Source organism: Triturus cristatus, chromosome 12 (assembly GCF_964204655.1).
Source record: "Triturus cristatus chromosome 12, aTriCri1.1, whole genome shotgun sequence".
Classification (NCBI taxonomy): Eukaryota; Metazoa; Chordata; class Amphibia; order Caudata; family Salamandridae; genus Triturus; species Triturus cristatus.
Genome location: NC_140595.1, coordinates 469,684,440 through 469,703,155, shown reverse-complemented (window position 1 = coordinate 469,703,155; position 18,716 = coordinate 469,684,440). Strand labels below are relative to the sequence as shown.

Here is an 18,716-nt window from a genome sequence, read left to right as displayed (position 1 = left end):
ATGGTTGCTTAATGGTTGCCGGGGGAGAGCATGGGCGGTTACTTTTTGTGTCGCCACCCCGGTTGAATCTGAAGGTCCCAGTCATGATTGCACATGTCAATAGGTAGACGCATCAGTCGGTCTGGTCCGACCATGAACGGAGGGGTATAATATGTGTGTGACTATCATGATGACAGGAAACCCCACAGATAAGGATGTACACGCATGGCTGTTCTGGCATGTACCACAATTGTAAAGCGGCTGTAACACTACTGGCGTATTTTGTTGGTTGCAGTATGTAATTTTGTGTTAATTTTAATAAAACTTTAATAAATAATAAAATAAAAAAAGAAATAGATCATGATTTAATTGATAGTGTTCACTACTATAGGGTTTAGGAGAGTACCGTATATGCCAATAGCGCTTAAGCCCATATAGGGCTGGATTGGTTTGATAACAGATTGTTTAGATAGTTCCATGTATGAGCATGTGGGAACACTGGCCCATCAAGGGCGTGATGCAGTGAATGTTTGTATTTATGAATTGTTTATGTACAGCCGTTGAACTATGCCATTATCGGGTAATTTACCTGTGGCATTCTTCTGTAATCGACAAATGTATGATGTATAGGACATTTCAATATGGCGCTGAGGGTAACACGAATGAATTGGTCCTTTGTTTATGTTGTCAACAGGAAATGTGGTCATATGTAAATATAAAATATGGCCTTATCTGGTGCGCTCTCATACCATCGAGGAAGGAGCTTGCCGAAACGCGTCTGGTGCGTTGTGAGTCAGAATAAACCTATTGACTTTCCCCCGCGAGTGCTGTGTCTTTTCTAAAGTGAGAGGAGGCGCGTAGCGGTAATATTGGCGGGAGCACCGCCCGCCGTACAGCACCCGTTCGTGAGTGCGATAAATTGGTGCGAGTGGAGCGGCTATATTATCTACTTGCGGTCGCCAGTAGATAGTTATAGTTAGGACCGTGTTTCAATAGGAAATCTGAAAATTCTATTTTGAATAACTTTGGCGCCGGTTGACGAATCCTCGCGAAATTTTCAAAACTAATGGGGCGCTCCGCTCAGCTACTACCCTGAAAGTCTCGGGGTGATTCGTCAAGCGGGGGCTGAGAAAAAAGGGGGGTCCCAAAACGCATTTTCCCCATGCATTTTCCCATAGGACCTTTAGTCGAAGGTACAGCCCGAACGGCTGAACAGAATTACTTGAAATTTGGCAAAGAGGTAGTCCTCAGGTCAGGCATCGGCCTTTTGCATATATGGTGTCAATCTGTTCAGTAGTTCCTGAGAAAATTGCAGATAAAAGCACATAAATATCTATAAGCGCGCACTGTGCGCGAGCGTAATTCTGATTGGTGGATTCATGTCAGTCAACATTCGAATCGGTCGAAATCAGGAAGTGTCGGCCGCCATTTTGTGTGTTTGGTGTGTGACAGTGAAAAAGAAAGGTGGAGAACGTGAAAAGGGGGCAGGGTATAGAGTTCCTGACCCCCTAGCCTATGTCAGGGGGTCCCTGAAGGACCCCGAAGGGTGAAAAAACATTTTTATTTTTGTTTCAAAAATTCGCGGGGTGCGCGCACCGTGCGCACACGGTGCGCGCACAGTGAAAAACCTTAAACATTTTAAACGAGCCATTCCATATTACAGGATACAGTCAATCTATAACTATATACATAGGTAGTTTATTGTAAAATAAATATATAAAAAATATAATAATACATACATAACTTAGCATTTAAAAAACCTTACAAATTCACTTAAGAAACCATAGGCTTCACACACGTTATAGTTAGGAATTAGCATTTAAAAAACCTTGCAAATTCACTTAAAAAACCATAGGTTTCACACGTTATAGTTAGCTGGACATTTCACTCGTAAAAAACCAATGAAATTCCCCTGTTATAGTTAGTTCAGATAACTATAACTCGCGCGACCGCCACTCTATCACAAGGATGATGTCATCAGTGATGTCATTTGAGATGCCACTGACCATGTCATGAGTGATGTAATATGTGACGTCATGAGCAGTGGATTTCGGGCGCGCAAGTTATAGTTATCTGAACTAACTATAACGGGGGAATATCATTTGTTTTTCACGAGTGAAATGTCCAGCTAACTATAACATGTGTGAAACCTATGGTTTTTTTAAGTGAATTTGCAAGGTGTTTTAAATGCTAATTCCCAACTATAACGTGTGTGAAACCTATGGTTTGTAAGTGAATGAACAAGTTACTTACCTTCGGTAACGATGTATCTGTAAGAAACATTAGTTAGTTAGATTCCTCACCTTAGAATATCCCCAGGCGTCAGACTGGATCCGGAAGATTTTTGTAGCAATACCCCTTGCGCGTCGCTAGGCGCGTCTGCGGCTCCGCGTCCGTCGTTGGCGTCGTGCGCCGGACTGACGTCGGAGTACTTAGACGCCGCCCTCGCGCGCTGACGTCAGTTCTTGTACATAGCTTTCCGCGCCAGGAACGCAGAGCCATGCAAGAGACCGACACTGGTGTCAAAAAATCTAGGGCCCTGAAAGGGAGAACCTTAACCCTAGAGGTCGGTTCGCAGAACGGGGAGGATGGATGGGTCGGTGAGGAATCTAACTAACTAATGTTTCTTACAGATACATCGTTACCGAAGGTATGTAACTTGTTCATCTGAAAGAAACACGTTAGTTAGATTCCTCACCTTAGAATAGATACCCCAGCAATATCAACCCCGGTGGTGGGTCTGCGAACCAAGATCACACCAGAAAGTCCTGGAGGACAGAACGGCCAAAGAAGCCATCCCTCCGGACTTGGCTGTCTAGGCAATAATGCCTGGCAAACGTGTGCAGCGAAGCCCACGTCGCCGCCTGACAGATGTCCTGCAAAGGGACTCCCCGTCCTAAAGCAGTAGTAGCCGCTGTGGCCCGAGTAGAATGGGCTCGCAGCCCAACAGGAGGGTCCTTTTTTGCCAAGGAATAACAGGTTTTTATACACAAAATGACCCACCGGGAGATGGTCTGTTTGTGCACAGCTTTTCCCTTCTTAGCACCCACGAAGCCAACGAAAAGCTGGTCGTCCACCCGGAACTGTTTCGTGCGGTCCAAATAAAAGGAGAGTACACGTTTTGGGTCCAGACGGTGGAGCCGCTCTTTCTCTTTGGAAGGATGCGGAGGTGGAAAGAAGGTGGGCAAGGTGACAGATTGCCCAAGATGAAAGGGGGTCACCACTTTCGGTAGAAAGGAAGGACGAGGCCGAAGGACAACCTTGTCCGGATGAACAGATAGCAAAGGAGGCTTGGACGATAGAGCCTGGAGCTCACTCACTCGTCTAGCCGAGGTGATGGCTACCAGGAAAGCAGTCTTAAGAGTGAGAAGACGAAGAGGACAATTGTGAAGAGGCTCAAAGGGAGCGCACATCAGGAATGTTAAGACAAGATTCAAGTCCCACTGAGGCATTACGAAAGCGACAGGAGGGAACGTGTGGGTAATGCCTTTAAGAAAGCGTGACACTACAGGGGACTTGAAAAGAGAGGGCTGATCAGGAACCCGTAAGAAGGCAGAGATGGCAGCAAGATAACCTTTCAAGGTGCCCAGGGCAGAGCCCTGCCGGGCCAAAGAAAGAAGAAAGAGGAGAACCTCAGAAAGAGGGGCGGAAAGGGGATCCACAGCCTTTGCTGTGAACCATGCCACAAAATTGTTCCACCTGCAGGCATATACCGTTTTAGTGGAGGGATGCCTGGCTGCCAGAATGACATCACAGACTTCAGAAGGCAAGTCAAATGGCATCAACTGCCGCCGCTCAATCTCTACGCATGGAGGTGGAGGCTGGACAGGTTCGGGTGCAGGACTGTCCCCCGCTGCTGTGACAGAAAGTCCTCTTGAAGAGGCAGTCAAATCGGGGGATCGATTGACAGACTGAGTAGCTCGGGATACCAGGATCTTCGTGCCCAATCCGGAGCCACAAGGATGACTTGGGCCCGATCGCGCCGTATCTTCTTCAGCACTCTGGGCAGAAGTAGTGTAGGCGGAAAGGGGTTTAACAGACCGCAACTCCACTCGCGCCGAAAAGTGTCTCCGAGCGAGTGCCGCCTTGGAAATTCCAACGCGCAGAACTGATCACATTGCGTGTTCTCTTCGGTGGCGAATAGATCTAACCAAGGCTCTCCCCACTGCAGAAAGAGACCTTGCACCACGTCCGAGTTCAGACGCCATTCGTGATCCATCATGCACTGACGGCTGAGTTTGTCCGCCCTGGCGTTCAGAGAGCCCGCCGGGTGTTGAACCACCAGGCTGATGCCCGGATGTTCCAGCCATGTCCAGAGGCGCAGAGCCTCCTGAAAAAGGGTCCACGACCCCACCCCGCCATGTTTGCTGCAATACCACTTAGCGGTGGTGTCGTCAGTGAACACCTGCACTACACTTCCCCGGACAGAGGGAAGGAATGCCTTCAGTGCAAGCCGGTTCGCCCCCAGCTCCAATAGGTTGATATGGAGCCGGGACTCCGCCTGAGACTAGAGGCCTCTGATCTCCGCCTCGCCCTTGTGGCCCCCCTCTCCCAGGAGGGACGCATCCGTCACCACTACGTGCTCCGGTTGGGGTAGGGAGAGGGATTTGCCACTGACCCAATCGCGGTCCGTGAGCCACCACTGCAACTGTCGTGCAGTGCCCTCCGAGATCAGGACATGGTCGGACAGGTTGCACTGATGTGGAGCCCACTGGAACATCAGGTCCCACTGCAGAGCCCGCATTCGCCACCTGACATGATGTACCAGTAGGAGGCTATCAGACCCAGCAGCCATAGGCCCATCCTGACAAACTCGGGATAAAGGCTTAAAGATCGGATTCCGAGCCTGAATATCCCGAACCCGCTGTTCGGGAAGATAGACCCCGAAACTGCGTTGAGTCCAGAACCGCTCCGATGAAAAGGAGCTTCTGGGAGGGACTCAGATGTGACTTCGGCACGTTGATGGAGAACCCCAGCGAATGCAGGAGGTCGGTCGTAGTCTGGAGGTGGGAGACGACTGTTCGGGGCGAGCCCGCCTTCAACAACCAGTCGTCGAGATAGGGGAAGACTGGAACCCCTAATCTGCGCAGATGAGCTGCGACCACCGCCATCACTTTCGTGAACACCAGAGGGGCACTTGTGAGGCCGAAGGGGAGCACGGTAAACTGAAAGTGCTCGTGGCCTACTGTGAACCGCAGGTAACGCCGGTGGGACGGCAGGATGGGGATGAGGAAATAAGCGTCCTGCAAGTCCAACGCTACCATCCAGTCTCCAGGGTCTAGGGCAGCCAGAACCTGAGCTAATATCAGCATCTTGAACTTCTCCTTCCCGAGGAAGGCGTTGACGCTCCTGAGGTCCAAGATAGGGCACAGGCCCCCATTGCCCTTCTTGGGAACCAGAAAGTAGTGTGAGTAACAACCCTGTCCTACTTCTGGGCCAGGAACGTGTTCGATGGCCCCCTTGGCCAAGAGGGCCGTAACTTCCTCCTGCAGAAGTTGCAAGTGATCCCCCGATATGCGGTGGTACTGCGGTGGCATGGCTGGAGGGGTCGCCTCAAAGGGGAGGGAGTAGCCCCTTCGGACGATCTGCAGCACCCATGATGTGATGGTACGCCAGTGGAGCAGGGGATGGCGAACTCTGCCTCCCACTGGCGTGGAATGGGCCTGAAAGCTCGGACTAGGAAGGCTTTGAGGCAGATGCTGCTGGGGCAGATTTGGGCTGACCATCTCTGTCCCCCCGCTCCGCCTCGGCAGAATCCACATCCGCGACCACGTTGAGGCTGGTTCTGCGGCCTGTGGCTAGACGGACGTGCAGGGGCGCCCCTTCCGTGGCCACGAAAGGGGCGAAAAGCGGAAGTTTGCAGGTGCGGGTCCGAGAGGCCCAATGACTTGGCCGTAGCCCTGGAGTCCTTAAAGCGCTCCAGCGCACTATCCGCTTTGTCGCCAAAGAGGCGACGGCCATCGAAGGGCATGTCCATGAGGGTACTCTGGACATCCCCGGACAAATTTGTGGACCTCAGCCAGGCGTGGCGACGAATCGCCACCGTGGTCGCAATTGCCCTCCCTAGCGAGTCTGTTGTGTCAAGCCCACATCATATCGAGTACCGTGCCGCATCCCGCCTCTCGGCAAGAGCCTGGGCGAGCCGTGTCTGGGCCTCCTCCGGAAAATGGGGCAGCACGTCCGCCACCGTATCCCACAAGGAGTGGGTGTAACGGTCCAAAAGGCACGCGGTGTTGATAGACCGCAACCCCAAACAAAGGGAGGCGAACAGTTTCTTCCCAAACTGTTCCAACCTTTTGGATTCCCGATCCGGGGGAGCGGACGGGAAGGCGGTCTGGGAGGTAGAGGCCTGGATAATTAGGCTCTCAGGCGTGGGGTGCACCGACAGAAAGCTGGGGTCACCCGGTGCGGGCGGTGGTGCCGGGCCACGTTCCGGTCCACATGAGGGACTGTGGAGGGCTTGGACCAGGTGCCCATCAGAACGTCCGTCAGTGCTTCATTTAACTGCAGCAGAGGCTCCGAGGAGCTTACTGGCGGTTGAAGCACTTCAGTGAGGAGTTTAGTCCTCACGGCCACTGCAGGAAGCTCCAGATGAAGGGCTTCGGCAACCCTGCGCAGCACCGCACAGTTGGTAGCACCCTCCTCCGTAGCCACGGAGGGAGGAGAGATGAAGCCAGTGTCAGGGGAGGTGTCAAGACCACTTGCATTCCCCAGCTCTTCTGCCCAGTCCGGAGATAACTGGCACTGCTGTGCCAGAGGGTCCTCAGACCCCTCCCAGTCGTCCCCGTCATCCGATTCCTGGTAGACAGGCGGAAAGGTCTGAGCCGGGCGGTAGATAAATCTGTCATCCATCGGCGCTGTATCCGGCGCCGCTCCGACGCCGGGCCCGGGACTAAACCTGGGGACAATGACATCCGAAGGCGGCGCCGGGGGCGGCACCTAAGGGGGCGGCGCCGGCGGAGGGGTCGTAAGGTCGACCGGGATCCAGGCCTGGATCCCCCGGGGGCCTGCGGCGTCGGGACTGAAGTAGACTACGGCGCCGGGGCCCAAAGGCGCGCCGGCAGGCCTCGACAGCGGAGCGAGACTCCTGATGACCACGAGGAAGTCCCAGATCTGCGTCGGAGTCGCATCGGGCCCAGGGACCAGAGGGTATGGGGACGGATGCGACTCTTGCGGCTCCGAAGGAGCCCACGGGTGGTGCCACCCGAACTCTCAGCCGAGTAGCGCGACCAGCGATGGGAAGTCAGAAGAGCGATGTCGCTTCTTCGACTTATTACGGTGCCTCGACTTACCGGAATGCGAGGACTTTGATCCCGACGAGTGGTGATGGCTGCGGCTCAGCGACCGGTCCCTCGACCTCCTCCTCGACCAGGACCTTGAGCGGCGCGGAGCCGACTGCCGGATCTCGAGCAGCTTGAGGGACCGCTCCCGCCTAGCCTTCGAGGTCAAGGCCCGGCAGTCGAGGCACGACTCGGCATCATGGTCGGCCCGAAGGCAGTAGAGACACCAGCGGTGGTGATCCCTGACCGACATCCAGCGGTGACAACCCAAAAAAAAAAAAAAAGTTCAAAAACTTTCGTCAAAAAGTGACTAAAGGGTATGCTCTTCCCGGATCTGCGCTTACTGGCACGGAAAAAAGAAGAACTGATGTCAGCGCGCAAGGGCGGCTTTTAATCCGACGACGTCATCCCGGCGATCACGACGCTGGACGCGGAGCTGCAGACGACGCCTGGCGACGCGCAAGGGTATTGCTGACGAAAATCTTTCTGGATCCAGCCTGACGCCTGGGGATATTCTAAGGTATGGAATCTAACTAACGTGTTTCTTTCAGATTAAGAAATCTTCCTCTAGAGCTTCTTTATATAGAGCAACTCCATGGTAAGCTGCTGCTCTTGAAATCAACTCCTGGTAAGCTATATTATCATCAGGAGTGAAGGCCTGGTAGGGTAGAGCTCCGGATCATTATCTACTGGTTGAGCATAATCAATCCATGGATCTCTCGGTGGAGGACTATTAGCATCTTCTTCATCAATGTCAGGTTGTGTGTGAGGAGAACCTTGTGGTGTAATCTGAAGGGGATTTGACCCTGGTGATGGTAGAAGTGGAGGAGGGGACTGAGGAAGAGGATAGATAGGGCTTCTAGCCATGTCCTCTTTTTTCTCCAGAGGAATTGTAGGACTTGTATTATCAGTAGCAGTTCTTTTCTTGGATGGTGTATAATGTCCAGTATCTGGATTAATGTAGAGACGTTTCTGATTGGAACATTATGAAATAGAAATTGGATCCCAAATCCATTCCGGAGGTTTTAGAAGGTGATCATTATCTTTCGGGGCAGAAGGTTTCGGTGCTGAACTGGACCGATGGGTTTTGTCTTTCAGTCGAAGAATTCGGCTCCAAAAGTGTTTTGTCTCAACTCGAGCCCGAAGGCTTAATCTGTTGTTTTGGGGTTCGAAACAGTTTGAGTGCCGACCATGGCCCGAAGCCAGTGGTGACCCGAAGCCATGGGTTTAATGAGAACAGGTATGGTGGGCAAATGTTTTTTTTTTTCTTTTTTTACTCACAGTTACACCCCCCGTCCTGCTGGAATTTCTTTGGACTGTAGGTCGATCTCGAGCTCGGAGTCAGATTCATGAATGGAGAGGGCTTCTTCCTCCGACGATGCTTTCATCTCCTCTTGATCGGTACCTTCTCCGAAGATAACCTGGGTGTACTCTATCTTTAGTCTCCGCATGTTCCTTCGTCGAGCCAGACGATCCCACAAAGTCTTTTTTGACCGAAATGATCGACAATCATCACGATCTTCCTCCTTGTGCTCCGGTGAAAGGCACAAGTTGCAGACTTCATGCAGGTCGGTGAGCGGATATTTAGTGTGGCACCGGGGACAGAATTGAAATGGAGTCAGTACCATCAGCGGTAGACTCGATGAGTACAACTGAGTGCAAGTCTAAATAAATGGCTTGACCCGAAGGTTGCCTGCGACATCTTCTGGATTGATGGAGTTTTCTCACTTTTTGACACAGAGGAATAAAGGAGCGCGTACAAAACAATACCGACGAGGTTACAGTGTGTGGCGCACCGATGGGATCCCAAAGAATGGTCTCAAAGCGGAGCACCACGAAGCACGTGTGAACCCAATGGCGGAAAGTAAAACAATCTAACAATGGAGTCGATGCCCATGCGCATTATCACCGAAAGGAGGAGACACCTTACCTTGCAATTAAGAAAGACTTCTTCGAAGAAAACCAACATGTAGACATCCGTACCCAACGACAAATTGCAGGAGTATGCAAAGTATTTGTATATACAGCACACATGCCTCAAACATATGGTTTACCAACAACACTGTGGCCCCACAACAGTCAAATAGACCTTCCAAAGTACTACTTCTGATGTGTACAAGAGCAGAGATAAATAAAGAATGAGCACAGTGATAATGCACAGGGACAGATTTTTTTTAAGACCTCACAGTTTTGTATGTGGTGTAGTATATAGGCCTTTATCTAGTATTCAGTCACAAAATTACTTGCTCACCCATTAACCCCTTGAGTGCCCCGCCCTTTCCACGCCCTGTGCCGGGCGTTTCATTAGCGGGCGGGGTTCATGACGAGATAGTCTCGTCATGGGCACAGCGCAACCGCGCTCCATGACGAGACTATCTCGTCATGGGCACTGAAGGGGTTAAACAAAATAATTGAGAAAGTGAAAAATATCTACAAGAAGAAAGGAAAGGAATACATTACTCAAACATACCTGATCATTTGCTTCTGCAAACAGTCTATCAACCTCATCAAAAACAAGATGACAAATTCGCAGGAATAACAAGCTATGATGTAAGAGAAGCCTCAAAACACAGTCTGGTGTTGAGACTATCACATCACCTATAACAAAGGAAAAATATATGTTTGATTTCAGCTTTTCTTTTTTTTAAACTCTTAATCACATTAATATTGCATTGCCTACATATCTCACACAGACCTTTTCCACATCTACTTACAGTATGCTTGTTTACATTAAAAACTTTGATAGGTGAATACTGTCATTATAATTCCACATTCTATCTCCAAGAAACAAAGGAGGTGAAAGCCCAAAGGGGGAAGAGGGACGAAACGCCTCGTATCAATCAAACATTGTGTCTTCCACTAAGCTCCATAGCTGCCCACCTGTCGCTTAACTCAGACCACCAGCAACTCCGTAAAGCAGAAAAGATTAAACCCTTGCTTAAACCGTACTTAAAGGGAACTGTTGAGTTAAGCAGACTACTCTATCTTTGTGCAGGCCCTTAACCTGGGAACCCCATAATTGTTCTGGTGCAGCACCCTCAGCCACTTTAGCGTGATGGTCCCAAAATGTGTGCTTCAAGCTTGCTGGGCTAAGCCTAAGTACATGACTAGCAAAGAGAGATGGAGGGTCTGGGTCTTGCAAATTATTGTTCCTCCATCCAACACAGAATGGGAGGAATGGATTGCTTCTGTGAAGAAACAGATCAGATCAATAGCAATTTAAAATATGGTACCGCTAATGACAACACTGTCATCTGAGATAAAATCTTTGATAGAATGAGCAGAAGACTAAGAAAAGCGCAGGTATCCATAACAGGCACATTTCAGTGAGTTTCAGTACTTAATACCCAAGTACATATAAAAAGCCTTATTTCCACATTCCAGTTCTGAGGAGAACCCGGAAAAAGAGAGGGTCGAAACACTTCAACTCTTTCATGACAAAGTCTAAGCGATTTGATTGCGCTCTAGACTTCACCAAGACAATAAATCCTTTATTTCTGTGTCCTCTTTTATTACAGTGACCTTATATATGTGAACCACTAAGAATCCATCTTAAGCTACGAGAAAAAAAAGACCAGGAGGACTTGAAGGCACAGATTTGACAGGTATAAATTCCAGTAAACCATAGCTGAAGTTCAGGTTTACCACACAGTAAGGTTCACAGACAATGTAGGGTCTTAATAGAGACAAGGAGCGGGATGACAGATCAATTTCAATATTGGGTCAAATCAAAGTATAGTGATAACTACCATGAAGTTCTTGAGAAATTTACCTGTTGAACAAGTTACTTACCTTTGGTAACGATGTATCTGTAAGAGACATATTAGTTATAATTACCAGAGGCGTGAGACTGGATCCGGCTAAATTTTTTATTAGGAGTATCCCTGCGCATCGGTAAGTGGCGTCTGTCGACTCCGCGTCAGTCGTTGGCATCGTCGTTGCCGGGATGACGTCGCAGTGTCTACTTAGATGCCGCCCCTGCGTGCAGACATCAGTTCTGACACTGACCACTGGTGCACAAAACTAGGGCCCGGAAAGGGAGTCCCTATCCCTAGAACTAAGTTTGTAGAACAGGGAGGATGGGTGGGGCGGTAAGGAATCTATAACTAATGTATGTTTCTTACAGATACATCGTTACAGAAGGTAAGTAACTTCTTCATCTGAAAGAGACTATTAGTTATAGATTCCTACCTTAGAATAGATACTCCAGCAATACCAACCCCAAGGGTGGGTCTGAGAACTAAGTTTACACCAGGAAGTCCTGGAGAACAGAACGGCCGAAAAAGCAGTCTCTCCGGACTTGGCTGTCCAGGTATTAATGCTTAGTAAACGTGTGCAGGGATGCCCACGTGGCTGCCTGGCAGATGTCATCCAGCGGAACTCCACGTCCCAAGGCAGTAGTGGCTGCTGTCACCCTGGTAGAGTGGGCGCACAGTCCCACTGGAGGTTTCTTTATAGCCAAAGAATAGCAGATTTTGATGCAGAGGGCGACCAATCGAGAGATGGTAAATTTGTGCACTGCCCAACCTTTCTTGGCACCCACATAGCCCACGAAGAGGTGACCGTCCACCCAGAATACTTTAGTGCGGTCAAGGTAGAAAACAGCACACGTTTTGAATCCATACAGTGGAGTCTCTCCTCTTTGAAAGGGTGCAGAGGCGGGAAGAAGGTGGGCAATGTGATGGTCTGACCCATGTGGAAAGAGGTAACCACTTTGGGCAGAGAAGAGGGCCTAGTACAGAGGACTAATTAGTCCGTATTGACAGTTAGAAAGGGAGGTCTGGAAGATACGGCCTGAAGCTCACTCACCCTGTGAGCAGAGGTGATGGCAAGCATGATAGCAGTCTTCAAAGTAAGAAGGCGAAGATAAAAATTAGGTAGGGGTTCAAAAGGAACACACATAAGGTAATTGAGGACAAGATTCAAGTCCCACTGGGGCAATATGAAAGGAGAAGGAGGAAAGAGATGAGTAATGCCATTCAGAAACCTGTTAACAGAGGCTTGAAAAGAGAAGGCTGCTCAGGAAGGCAGAGAAAGGCCGAAAGATAGCCTTTAAGGGTGCCCAGAGCAGAGCCCTGCTGAGCCAAAGAAAGAATGAAGAGGAGAACCTCTGAAAGAGGGGTAGAAAGGGAATCCACAGCCTTTGCTGTGCACCATGCAAAAATCTGTTCAATCTACAGGCGTATACCTTTTTAGTGGAGGGACGCCTGGCTGCCAAGATGACATTTCAGACTTCGGGAGAAAGGTCGAAACCTGTCAACTGTCACCGCTCAATCTCCACGCAAGCAGGTGGAGACGGGACAGGTTTGGGTGCAGAACCGTCCACTGTTGCTGCGACAGACAATCCCGAAGAGGCAGTCTGATAGGAGGATCGATCACCATGCTTAGGAACTCGGGGTACCAGACTCTTCGTGGCCTGTCCAGAGGCACAAGAATGACTTGGGCCCGATTATGCTTGATCTTTTTCAGCACTCTGGGCAGAACTGGTACAGGCGGAAAGGCCTACAGGAGGCCTCAACTTCACTCGCAACGAAAAGCGTCACCGAGCGAGAGCCGCCTTGGAAACTCCAATGTGCATAACTAGTGACATTACGCGTTCTCTTTGATGGCCCTCCCCACGGCTGAAAGAGACCTAGCACCACCTCCGAGTGAAGATGCCATTTGTGATCCATCATGCACCAGCAACTGAGTTCGTCCACCCTGGCATTCAGGGAACCTGCCAGGTGTTGAACCACCAGGGATATGCCCTGATGTTCCAGCCATGTCCAAAGGCGAAGAGCCTCTTGACATAGGGTCCTTGACCCCACCCCACCCTGTTTGTTGCAGTACCACATGGCGGTGGTGTTGTCCGTGAACACCTGCACCACTCTTCCTTTGACAGAAGGAAGGAATGCCTTGAGTGCAAGACGAATCGCCCGAGCTCCAGAAGGTTGATCTGGAGCCTGGACTCTGCCGGAGACCAGATGCCTCTGATCTCCGCTTCTCCCATATGGCCACCCCCTCCCAGGAATGACGCATCCGTTACTACTGTGAACTCTGGTTGGGGAAGGAAAGGGGATCGGCCGTTGACCCAATCCTGGTTCGTGAGCCACCACTGCAACTGACATGCAGTCCCCTCGGAGATCTGAACGGCATGAGAAAGATTTCTCTGGTGCTACACCCACTGGACCTCAGGTCCCACTGCAGAGCCGGCATATGCCATCTGGCATGATCCACCAGCCATGATGCCCAGCAGCCTCAGGATCATTCTCACTGAAACACGGGATAGAGGGTGAAATATCGGTACCATAGCCCAAATATCCAGGACTCGCTGCTCTGGAGGATAGACGCGAAACCGCACTGTGTCCAGAACCACTCCGATGAAAAAAAGCTTCTGGGAGGGAATCGGGTGCAACTTCGGCACGTTGACTGTGAACCCCAGCGAATGCAAGAGGTCCGCAGTAGTCTGGAGGAGGGAGACGACAAAGGCGGACGTTGAGATAGGGGAAGACTGGAACCCCTGATCTGCGCAGATGAGCTGCGACCACCGCCATCATTTTTGTGAACACCCGAGGGCCGTTGGTAAGGCCAAAGGGGAGCATGGTAAACTGAAAATGCTTGCAGCATACCGTGAACTGTAGGTAACGCCAGTGGGCAGGCAAGATGGGGATGTGAAAGTGAACGTCCTCCAAGTCCAACGCTACCATCCAGTCTACAGGGTCGAGGGCAGACAAGACCTGAGCAAAGGTTAACATCTTGAAATTCTCCTTACGGAGGAAGCAGTTGACGTCCCTAAGGTCCAAGATAGGACGCAGGCTTTTGCCCTTCATGGGTACCTAAAGACCACCTGTCTGACATGATGTTGTGCCAGTGGGGGAGGTGATGGCGGATCCTCGCGCCCACCAGCTAGACACAGCAGGAAGACAGAACGAAGTGAGAAGCCTACAGATAGGAAAAGTCCCCAGAGAGACAGAAAATATACAAGGAGAACTCCACGGGAGCCTCTGAAACGTCCTTGACAAGGAAGAGCAGCTACATAATAGCTAACAAATACCCCACATAGGGTGTGTCACATCCCTATAAAAAGCAAGGGGCACCTCTTGAGACAAGCTCATGGAGGTCAAAAAATAAATGTATAAGTAGCTGGCCCAGCTGTTCCAAGGAAGGGAAAAATACGGCTGATCAGCTATAAAACCTGTCTGGAAAATAACGTCTTGAACCCAGAAACGGAACGCAGGAGAGCAGTGACAATACTGCATATGAAATCAAAAGTCCACCACGACGACTAAAATCCATGGCAGTCATGGGAACCCAGACATGAGGCGCTGGACCGCCCAGTCAGCATGTCCGTCAAACAGGTTGACTCCATCAAAGGGCAGATCCCGAGTCGCTCTCGAACATTCTCCGGGAAACTGCCATTGTGTAGCCATGCATGGCGAAGCAGAGCAACTGACCTGGCCATAGCTTGACCAACAGAGTCAGTAGTGTCCATGGCCGACAGGATGGAAAACTGTGCCATGTCACAGCCATCTTGAGTAAGCCGGTCCAGGTCAGCACGAGGGCCCTCCGGCAAAGAGGGAAGGAGTTGTTCAACTGAGTCCTAAAGGGCAAAAGAGGCCCGAGCAAACACACAGGACGTGTTCAGGGACAAAAGACCCGAGCTGGTGGACGCAAACACATTGCGGCCACACGACTTAAACCACCTAGACTCCTGAGTAGGAGGAATCAACGGAGGAGGAGAGGAAGGGAGCGCTGCCTGGACCACAAGGCCTTGAGCCCTAGGATGGAGGGACAAACAGGCAGGGTCAACTGGAGCCAGGCGATGACGATGTGCAATATCACTACCCACAGGGTCCCCCCCCCCCAATGAGGTCCTGGCCCAAGTTCCCTATAATGACTTCATGTACCGACCTGCCAAAAGGCAACAAGGGCTCCACATCCACTGTGTCCTGGTGGAGAAGATCCAACAAAGTATCCAAAGGCAGGGAACCAGAGGGCAGTTGCATCTGCAAGATATCCGCAGCCCTGCAAACCGCCCTCGCAAACGCTGCGCTAGCCTCCGTGGCCATCCGAGGCGGTGACAGCAAGTCATTGGTAGGGGACGCTGCAGGCTAATCCGTCCACCAAACGACAGAGGCTCTGCAGAATGACGAGCCGGCCAGTGCCCAATGGCCACCTGCTCTGTGGTGCAGTGAAACAACCCTGGGGGTGAAGAACCTTCTGGGGTCACGTCCTCTACCAGCAGAGTAACAGCCGGGGACGGAACCGGCGTCGACTGACATCGAAACGAGGTTGGATCGACGTCAACACCTGACGAGGACTCATCTGCCCGGCATCGGACTGGCGTTGACTTGACCTCCCCTGAGGTGGGAATCAGCAGGGAAGAACGTCGTCGACTGAGTTGAGTTCCGCATTGCAGCCGCATCCAGCGATGATGCAGGGAGCCCCACAGGGCTGTGCAAAGACGCCGCAGGAGGGCTAGACATCAGATTGGTATGCCCCTTCGGGGCGTGTCCCAACGTCAGAACTACTCCAGAACAGGAGTCAAGGCACTCGGTCGGTGCCGAGGGCAAACCCGTCGGAGAACCCCCGATTTGAGTCCCTACCCTTGAGTCACTGTGGCGCCTAAAGGCGTGCCGGGGAAAGGGTGGGACCAATGAACTGCCTACAGGGCCCTGGAATAGGCCTCCATCTGGGGACGAGTCGCCCCATCACCAGGAAATGGTGGGTAGTCGGGGGTTGACTCCTGAGGGTCCATGTCCGGTGAAGACCGGGAGCAGGGTGCCCAGACATCACACTTCCTCGAAGTAGATGACCTCTGTGACTTCTTCCGGAGCTTACCGGAGGTAGGCGACCGACGTTTGCAGGAACGTCACCGGGAACTATCTCGAACAGGAACCTTAGTGTGGGATTAAGAACTGCACCGCTTGGACCCCTCGCTGGAGACGGAGGCCGGCGCCGAGGGGACTTTGACCAGGACAACCGGGCACAGATCAACTTCATCTGTTGTTCCCGTAGGGACTTCAGCTTCAGCTGCCGGCAGGCGTCGCACTCCGCAGATTCGTGGGGCTCACCCAAGCACCACATACAAATCTTGTGTGGATCCATCGCCGACATCAGTCGAGTACAGGTCTCACACAACTTGAAGCCCGCAGGCATCAGCACACTGCTCTGGACGCGAAAAAGCATTGAGAAGGCCTGAAAAATACAAAAGACCAGAGGAACAGCTTTTCCCGGATCCGCGTTGGGACGCGGAAAAGAAGAAAAACCTGATGTCAGCGTGCCGGGAGGGACTTATATAGCTTCACTGACGTCACTTACATGGAGAACGTCAGGACGGAGCTGTGCGGCGCTGCCCTCTGGCGCGTAGAGGTACTGCTAGGGAAAAAGTTTTCCGGATCCAGTCTGACACCTGGAGATATTCTAAGTTAAGGAATCTGCGGCTAGATGTCTATCAAATGCTGCCAATATTCACAAGTGGTGAATCGGCTACTGTCGGGGTAGGAGACAGTGACCTTGGGCAATATAGTAGTCCCATTCATCAGGATGTGTGTGAAGCTCACTGTGAGACACTGCCTTGGTAAATGGTGTACACCTATGTAAGTGAGCACCTTGCACCAATCCAGACAACCCTTATGGTGATTATAGTGGTCTTAGAAACCCTAAGAAAGCTCTCTAAGTGGTAGCTGTGGGGAGTAGCCTTCAGGCTTAGTCCAGAAGGAGTGTAAAGCAGCCTGTTTAAATATGTATTTATTATAAGACACTCACTAACACTTACAGATATTTCCTAGCAGGAGATGCAAACAATACTTTGCAATAGAAACAAGTAAGTAGCACGAAATACACAGTGGTCACCGGGGGAGACCAAACCATATACTAAAATAGTGGTATGAGAACCACGGCTCGAGTCAAGACTATACCCAGAAAACGCAGACGTGCCGAGGGCCCAAGGAACCACAGAAGTTAAGTAACCAGGAGCCCCACAGAGACCGTGTGAAGAGTGGGAACACAACAGCAGGATCAATGGAAGTCAATGGGTAAGTCGCTGTTGCAATTTTAAAGAAGGACCTTTCCCAGTGGACCCAGAAGAAATCCAATGTAAGACAGAAGGTTGGGGAGCCACCCCACCCGTGGATATCTTAGCAACCAGGATACCTGCATCAGGGAAGTCGGGTGCATAGGTGTGAAGTGGCATCAGAAACCGCTGTCAAACTCAATGGAGGACTCCAGGAAGAAGCTGCTGCTGGAGAAGGTGAAAGTGTCCGGTGGAACCCAAAGGTGGATTCAAGATGTGAAGAACTAGCAAGCAGAGGGGACAGAGTCTATGCCACTCAGGAGTGGCCAGGAGGCACTGAAGACGAATGTACACTGACGTCGAGTGTTGCAGGAGAGCTGACAGTGACCTTGAAACAGCAGCTGTGTGGACCAGGCGACACTGTGGAAGACCAGGAGCGGTACACAAACTGGCCCACGTCAGATGTCGAGGGCTGAGGGGTCGGTGTCCGGTGGGAGCACCAACCAGCCTTGGCAACTGCAACCAACATGGAAGTGCAAGATGCAATGTTGGGACCTGCAAGGTCCAGGAGACTCAAAACAAGCAGGGGAGTCAGAGCAGGCCCGAGAAATCAGGGGAGCCCAAAGAATTCAAAGATGACCCTCACAAGGACCCACAGGCCGAAAGCACTGGAGTCGTGAGAGGAACTCGAGCAGCTCACTAAAGAGGCAGGCCCCAGTTAAAGTGATGCGGTGAGGAGGAAGATTTTGGTCACTGGAAATGCTTGAGGTTAGGGCTACTTGTAGGGCTACTGCGTATGACGTTCCCTCCTCCATAGCCACGGTAGGAGGAGACAACATGCCAAGGTCAGGAGAGGTGTCAAGACCACTGGCTTCCCCAAGTTCCTCTCTCCAGTCCTGCTCAGATCCCATCTGATCAGTTAAAGGGTTACCTGGCCCCTCCCAGTCCTCCTCCTCAGGTTGCCAATCTGGGTGAAAAAGGACCCCAGGAGTGAACAGGGGCACAAAAACCCCTCTTGGCGCCGGGCGACGCGGGTACAGGTCCACATCGGGATGGAGGCCAGGGACACAACCAGCGTCGGTGGCAGTTGTGGTGCCGCAGGAAGCGGTGCCGGTGGAGGTGTGATCAGGTCAACCGGCACCGAGCCGGAGCAGAGGGTTGAGAAGGCCTAGGACCCCCAACCGAGTCCGCAGGGCCCGAAGGCGCACCAGCGGGTTCGGGTCACCCAAGGATGGCATGCATCACTTCATAGAACGTACAAAGTTGGGCCGGAGTCGCTCTAGGTCCCGGGAAGGGGGGAAACCCGAAGGCGACTACTCCGGCTCTGCGCTCGGAGCCGTGGGAAGGGCACCGCCCACATCCGCCGACCGACGGGGAGAAGTCGAAGAGCAACTATGCTTCTTTGACTTTAATTTTGTGCTTCGACTTACCGGACCCAGAGTGCGAAGACTTTGATGACTGGG

At 51.5% G+C, this 18,716-nt stretch overlaps 1 protein-coding gene across 8 annotated transcripts in view; it reads right to left on the bottom strand.

Annotated features, from left to right (window-relative positions):
• The window catches only part of TDRD12 (tudor domain containing 12), a 3,486,095-nt gene that overhangs the window by 1,963,069 nt on the left and 1,504,310 nt on the right, over positions 1-18,716 (bottom strand). For all 8 annotated transcript variants that reach the window (XM_085639447.1, XM_085639446.1, XM_085639448.1 and 5 more), the window contains one exon: positions 9,730-9,857. In XM_085639447.1, coding sequence (XP_085495573.1) covers positions 9,730-9,857 — 128 coding nt within the window. The remainder of the gene's footprint in view (positions 1-9,729; positions 9,858-18,716) is intronic.